Here is a 6,460-nt window from a genome sequence, read left to right as displayed (position 1 = left end):
TTTTTATGTTGTCTCCCCTTTTGGCTACTGTGAATAGGAATCTTATGAACTTTCATGTAAAAGTTTTTGCTTGAAAACCTGTTTTAACTTCTTTTGTAGATATAGTTAGGAGTCCAAATTTTTGTGTCATATGGTAACTACGTTTAACATTTTGAAAAATCGTCAAACTGTTTTCCACAGTGGCTGCAGCATTTTACATTCCAACCATCAATGTACAAGAGTTCTAATTTCTCCACAGCCTCACCAACACACGTTATTTTCCATTTAAAAAATTTATTATTGCTATCCTAGTGGGTATGAAGCGGTATCTCACTGTGGGTTTGATTTGTTATTTCCCTGGTGAAGGAGAAAATGAGGATCAGAGAAAAAACAGACATGTGTTTGTTTACCCTTTACATAAGCTACACCAGGAATAAGAAAACCTTTCTTTCCAAACAGATCTATGGGATAGGTAATATTACTTTTGTAAATGAGGAAACTGAGATTCAGAGAGCTAAAATACCCAAGGTCATACAAATAGGTGGGAGAGTCATGTCCTCCATGCAATTTAACCTCAGAGTCTGTACTTTTAACCACAATGACATTCTGAAACTAAACTAAAAGGTCCCAAAGAGCAGATAGCATATCTCCTGTGTTTTTTATGCTTGAGAATATTGGACTTTGCACACAAGAGGAACTCCAGAGATATCTGTTAACTGATCATGGGAATATTTAAAGCCCTGCTTAAAAAGCTCAGAATTATTAAAACAAAAATTGTATGAGTAGAATAATCATAACTAGAAAGGGTTTTATTAATACTACTTGCTGTGGCTGTTCAGATCTGAGTCCTTCTTATCTGTTTTCTCCCTGGAAGCTATGTTTTCTTTTCTTCAGTATCTACATTTTTCTGTGTACTGTGTACATAAGAGAGGAATTTTAAAACCCCTCTTGTGGAAAGACATTCTTCCTGCTTAAAGTTCAAACTTAAAACCAATCTTGCATTTTGCGCAAGCACGTATGCTAGGAAAAAGAATTAAAATAAAAGTATTTACAACCTCTAATCCTCACGAAATCCACTAAAGAAAATCTTGTCCTTGCAGTTCCTGCACTTTGTCCCAAAGATCAGGATAATCGTTAAGAGATAGAAATGGAACAAACCAGGATTTGTTTTATTTACATTAAAAGTTTAGACAATTACCAAAAGAAAAAAATCACTTAGGCCAGATATGAGTGTTTTAGTTAATTTACAGGGAGATAGAAAGAGATTGAATTATCTTCTATGTCACAATGCATGGATATGTCAGGGAATAAATGAAAATTATTTTTTAAAAGATAGTTTGTTATCTGTTGTGAAAGGCATAGTAAGACTGAAAATTAAAACTTAAGGACTTTTTAAACATGTTTTTTGCATCTTAGACAAGTATTTATGTGGATATTGACACCATGCTGAGATTGCCATGAAGTAGATTAATTTTATATAGGTTACATTTGGAAGATAATATCTAATTTTAGCAAGGGTGTGAGAGTCTAAGTTGGTACAGCCACTTGGGGGTATATTCTGGCTGTTATAGCAAAATTGCAAATGTTAATAATTTATGACACACCAGTTTCATTTTTTTCCTGGAGAAAAACACACACATGTATTGGGAGATATGTACAGAATATTTTCTACAACATTGCAAAGATTTGAAAATGGACTGATTGTCCAATAATAGAGAAATAGTTTTAAAAATTATATTTGGCTTTTTACAAAAATTTTAACATATCAATACAGATCAGCATGTCTGGTTCATTTCAGCTCCTTCACTGCCAAACCTGGGGGAAGGGACTGCTTCAGTTTCTCAGGCTTTTCTTTGTCTGTGATGAACAAGGTATAAAGGTATCTGCTGCATCGGAATTTAAACTTCACATTGTACTTATTTTTCTTTTTTTGAAGTATATTTTACTGAGTATGCTATTACAGCAGTCCTAATTGTTTTCTACCCTTTCTCTCCTTCTGCTCTGCACTGCCCCACCCTCCAACATTGCACTCCCTTAGTTGATGTCCCGGGGTCATACATATAAGTTGTTTGGCTTCTCCATTTCCTATACTATTCTTACCCTCCCCCTGTCTATTTTCTACCTACCATGTATGCTTCTTATTCCCTGTACCTTTCCCCCCATTCTTCCCCTTCCCCTCCCCACTGATAACCCTCCATGTGATCTCCATTTCTGTGATTCTGTTCCTGTTCTGGTTGTTTGCTTAGTTTTAGTTTTTGTTTTTAGGTTCAGTTGTTGATAGTTGTGAGCTTGTTGTCATTTTACTGTTCATAGTTTTTGATCATCTTCCTTTTCTTAGATAAGTCCCTTTAACATTTCATATAAGGGCTTGGTGATGATGAACTCCTTTAACTTGACCTTATCTGGGAAGCACTTTCGCTGCCCTTCCATTCTAAATAATAGCTTTGCTGGAGAGAGTCATCTTGGATGTATGTCCTTGCCTTTCATGACTTTGAATGTTTCTTTCCAGCCCCTTCTTGCCTGTAAGGTTTCTTTTGAGAAATCAGCTGATAATATTATAGGAACTCCTTTGTAGGTAAATGTCTCCTCTTCTCTTGCTGCTTTTAAGATTCTCTCCTTCTCTTTAATCTTGGGTAATGTAATTACGATGTGCTTTGGTGTGTGCTTCCTTGGGACCAAATTCTTTGGGACTCTCTGAGCTTCCTGGATTTCCTGGAAGTCTATTTCCTTTGCCAGATTGGGGAAGTTCTCCTTCATTATCTGTTCAAATAAGTTTTCAATTTCTTGCTCTTCCTCCTCTCCTTCTGGCACCCCTATGATTTGGCTGTTGGAACGTTTAAAGTTGTTTGGGAGGTCCCTAAGCCTCTCCTCATTTTTTTGAATTCTTGTTTCTTCATTCTGTTCTGGTCAAATGTTTATTTCTTCCTTCTGCTCCAAATCATTGATCTGAGTCCCAGTTTCCCTCCCTTCACTGTTGTTTCCCTGTATATTTTTCGTTATTTCACTTCGCATAGCTTTCACTTTTTCCTCTATTTTGCAAGTATACTCAATCATTTCTGTGAGCATCCTGATTACCACTGTTTTGGACTCTGCATCTGATAGGTTGTCTATGTCCTCATTGCTTAGTTCTTTCTCTGGAGTTTTGATCTGTTCTTTCATTTGGGCCATATTTCTTTGTTTCAGTGCACCTTAGGTATTTGCCTGGGCAGGGCAACCCTCTTTGCTGCAGGTGCCGTGCTGCCTGTGGCGGAGGGGTCAGAGAGGGAACAATGACGATTGCTCAGCTCTGGCCACAGTTTCTGTAACTTCCCTCACTTCCCAAAAGTGGATTGTGCCTTTTCAGGTACTGATTCCTGGGTGAGTGGGCTTGTGTACATTCTATGATCCTGTGGGTCCCTTCAGTGTACTCTCCTGTGAGAATGGGAGTTCCTCCTGCCTTTGCAACCCTCACAGAAGTTTATAGCCAAAAGTTTTGAGTCTTTAGTTTCCCACGCTGAAACCCTGGGTTTTGTGGTCTGTCTCTCTCCCAAGTTGTTCTTCCTGGCTTATCTGTGTGTGAATGTGGGACTGCCTGGTCCACCAGTCCCCACATTACCCACGCAGTCCGCAACCTTGCCATGCATCCTGTTCACCAGCTGCCCATCTCTGCCCCTCCTACCAGTCTGGATGACTGTTTCCTTAACTCCTTGTTTTTCAGACTTCCATGCAGTTTGATTTTCCTGGCAGTTCTGTTTTTGTTTTTTAATTGGTTGTTAACCTTCTTTTGGTTATGCAAGGAAGCAAAGTGTTTCTACCTATACCTCCATCTTAGCCAGAACTCCCTGTCCTTATTTTTCTTGATCTTGACAGATTTGGCATCCTTTCGCCAGGCTGTGAGCAGGAACTCCTTGATTTCCTCAATTTTGTGAAGCATGGCTATGAGGTGTGGAGATTGTGCAGTGGCACCTTGGATTATCCCCCCTACCCCCACTGTATGTTTTTGGCTTTTCTGACATCAGCATCATGATTGAGTGAGAAGACACCTTTATATGTTTCCTTATATTTACAAGTTGGACAATTATAATTCAAAAAAGTTCATCTGCTCAACATACAAACATACCTGAGAGATCCATGCATTGGTACCTCTGCAGCTAGGCATATTGGAATGCATAGAAGAGGTAGGGTGGAGGAAGGACTAGGATGGTATTGACAGACACAGTTTGGTGCTGCCTCGACCCCAGTCAACGGCAGTGATGGAAGTGTCAGGGTGTGGTCCCTACCCTATGGTTCAATGGAGGGTAATAAGGGCAAAAGCAGCCTTGGTGCCCGAGAAGCTGGCTTCCCTCATTGTGGCAGAACCTGGCATTAGTAGCCAAGATGCCACTAAGTGGACCTGTGGCCATTAGTAACTAGGAGACAGCAGTACCAGCTTGCAAACCCAGCTCTTCTCTACTGCCCACACCTCCTCCACCATGGTGGTGGTGCCTCAAAACTGAGGTAACCGAGACTCAACAAGGACAATCATCACCCTGGTCACCCAGGAGTAAATTTCCATGCCAACCCTCCCCCCCGACTCCCCCTTGCCCCAGAGACTCCAGTTCAGGTAAGAGGGAAAAAGTTGTGCTATAGCACCATCTACTGGAAAACAAAGGACAGATTTGTTAATTACCAGTCTGCTGAATTGTTATGATCAAAATGGTATCTAAATCAGTAAAGAGTCCAGTACTTCAAATGCTCTGGCACAGAAACAATACATCAAGTAACATTAACCAAGAAAACATAGTAACACAGAAATATAGTCCCCAGAAACCAAACTCTAAGTCATGGAAGACTGTGATTTAGATGAAGAGTATTCAAGATTGCAGTTATGAAGAAACTCAACAAGATAGAAGAAAACTCAGAAAGGCAGAACAATGACCTCGTAATAAAATTGATGAACAAAAGAAGTACTTTACCAAAGGGATTGATGCTATAAAAATGAACCAAACAAATTCTGGACCTCAGGAACTCGGTCAAATGAGATGAAGAATGCATTATAAAGCATTGGAAATAGAGCAGACCAAATGGGAGAGAGTATGAGGGAACTTGAAGACAGATATCCAGAAATTATTTGGGCAGAAGAAGAGAGAGATTTAACATTTAAAACAATACAAGAACTCTACAATATTTGATTCCATTAGAAAAAAAAAACAACATAAGGATAATGGGTATCACATAAGGAGAAGAGCAGAAGAAGAGAACAGAGCTTATTGAAAGAAATAATTAATAAGGACATCTGAAATCTAGGGAAGTAACTGGTCATTCAAGTGCAAAAAGTTAACAGAACACCTAATTATTTCAAAGCAAAAAGATCTCTAAGACACATTACATTAAAACTATCCACAGTTAATGATAAAGAAATTCTCAAGGTATCCCACATATAAAAGACAGTAACCTACAAAGAAAGCTCCATCAGACTATTATCAGATTTCTCAGTAGAAACCTTCCAGGCCAGTAGAGAGTGAAATTATATATTCAAAATATTGAAAGAGGGGAAACACCAACCAAGAATGATACATACAGCAAAGTTGTCCTGTAGCTATAATGGAAAAATAAATGTTTTCCCAAACAAAAGCCAGAGGAACTTATTGTCACAAGGCCTGGATTATAAAAAAATGTTGAACTCTGGCCAGTATGGCTCAGTTGGTTGGAGTGTCATCCCATAAACCAAAGGGTCATGGGTCATGGGTTTGATTACCTGTCAGGGCACCTGCCTAGGTTGCAGGTTCAATCCCCAGTCAGGGCGCGTATGAGAGACAACTGATCTCTCTCTCTCTCTCTCCTGCTCCTCCTCTCTGTAAAATCAATAAGCATGTCCTCAGGTGAGAATTAAAAAAAAAGAAAGAAGTATCAGAAGGAGCTCTTCTACATGAAACAAAAAGACAAAAGCATACAAAACTCTGAGTAAGGTGATGAACATACAGAAAAAAGAAAATGCAATTCTATTTCAGAATATAATAATAAACACTTCATTATAACATAAAGGTCAAAGGGAAAAACATTAAAATAAGTATAGCTACTGCAATATGGTAACAAATGCAAAACTTAAAAAGGGATAATTTATGACAACAAAACATAAGAGGGGAGAAAGAAAAAGACTGAAATTGTATAAGCAAATAAAGATAAAATGCTATAGAAGAAAAAGGACTATTTTATCTAGCAGACATCTTATACGAAACTCATGATAATTATATGTTGTCTTCAGAAGACCCATCTCAGCTTCAAAGAAAAACATGCTCAAAATGAAAGGGTGGAAGATGATACTCCAGGTAAATGGCATCTAGAGAAAAAAGCTACTGTAGCCATACTTATATCTAACAAAATAGATTTCAAAACAAAAACAGGTAACAGGAGACAAAGATGGACATTTTAAAATGAAAAAGAGGACAATTTATCAAGAAGACATAACAGTTATTAACATATATGCACTCAATGTAGGAGTACCAAAATATATAAAGCCATT

The 6,460-nt window shown here is 38.3% G+C and overlaps 1 protein-coding gene across 1 annotated transcript; it reads right to left on the bottom strand.

Moving 5' to 3' along the window:
- Positions 1-1,768: 1,768 nt before the first annotated feature.
- On the bottom strand, positions 1,769-3,892 carry LOC112308218 (large ribosomal subunit protein eL38-like). Its single transcript, XM_024564402.1, has 2 exons — positions 3,805-3,892; positions 1,769-1,893 (listed from the first exon to the last, which is right to left on the bottom strand). Exons 1-2 carry the CDS (start codon positions 3,890-3,892, stop codon positions 1,769-1,771), a joined length of 213 nt encoding a protein of 70 aa, XP_024420170.1.
- Between the last annotated feature and the right edge of the window lie 2,568 nt (positions 3,893-6,460).

Source organism: Desmodus rotundus, chromosome X (genome assembly GCF_022682495.2).
Source record: "Desmodus rotundus isolate HL8 chromosome X, HLdesRot8A.1, whole genome shotgun sequence".
NCBI lineage: Eukaryota > Metazoa > Chordata > Mammalia > Chiroptera > Phyllostomidae > Desmodus > Desmodus rotundus.
Note: the sequence above shows the minus strand (reverse complement) of the source record. Positions and strands in the feature narration are given on the sequence as shown.

Excerpts from the sequence above, each read along its gene's own strand:
- LOC112308218 (XM_024564402.1), bottom strand. The coding sequence starts at position 3,892 with ATGCTTCACAAAATTGAGGAAATCAAGGAGTTCCTGCTCACAGCCTGG. Across the intron at positions 1,894-3,804 it reads CAAGATCAAGAAAAATAAGG|ACAATGTGAAGTTTAAATTC; the intron begins ACAGGGAGTTCT and ends AGAAAAATAAGT.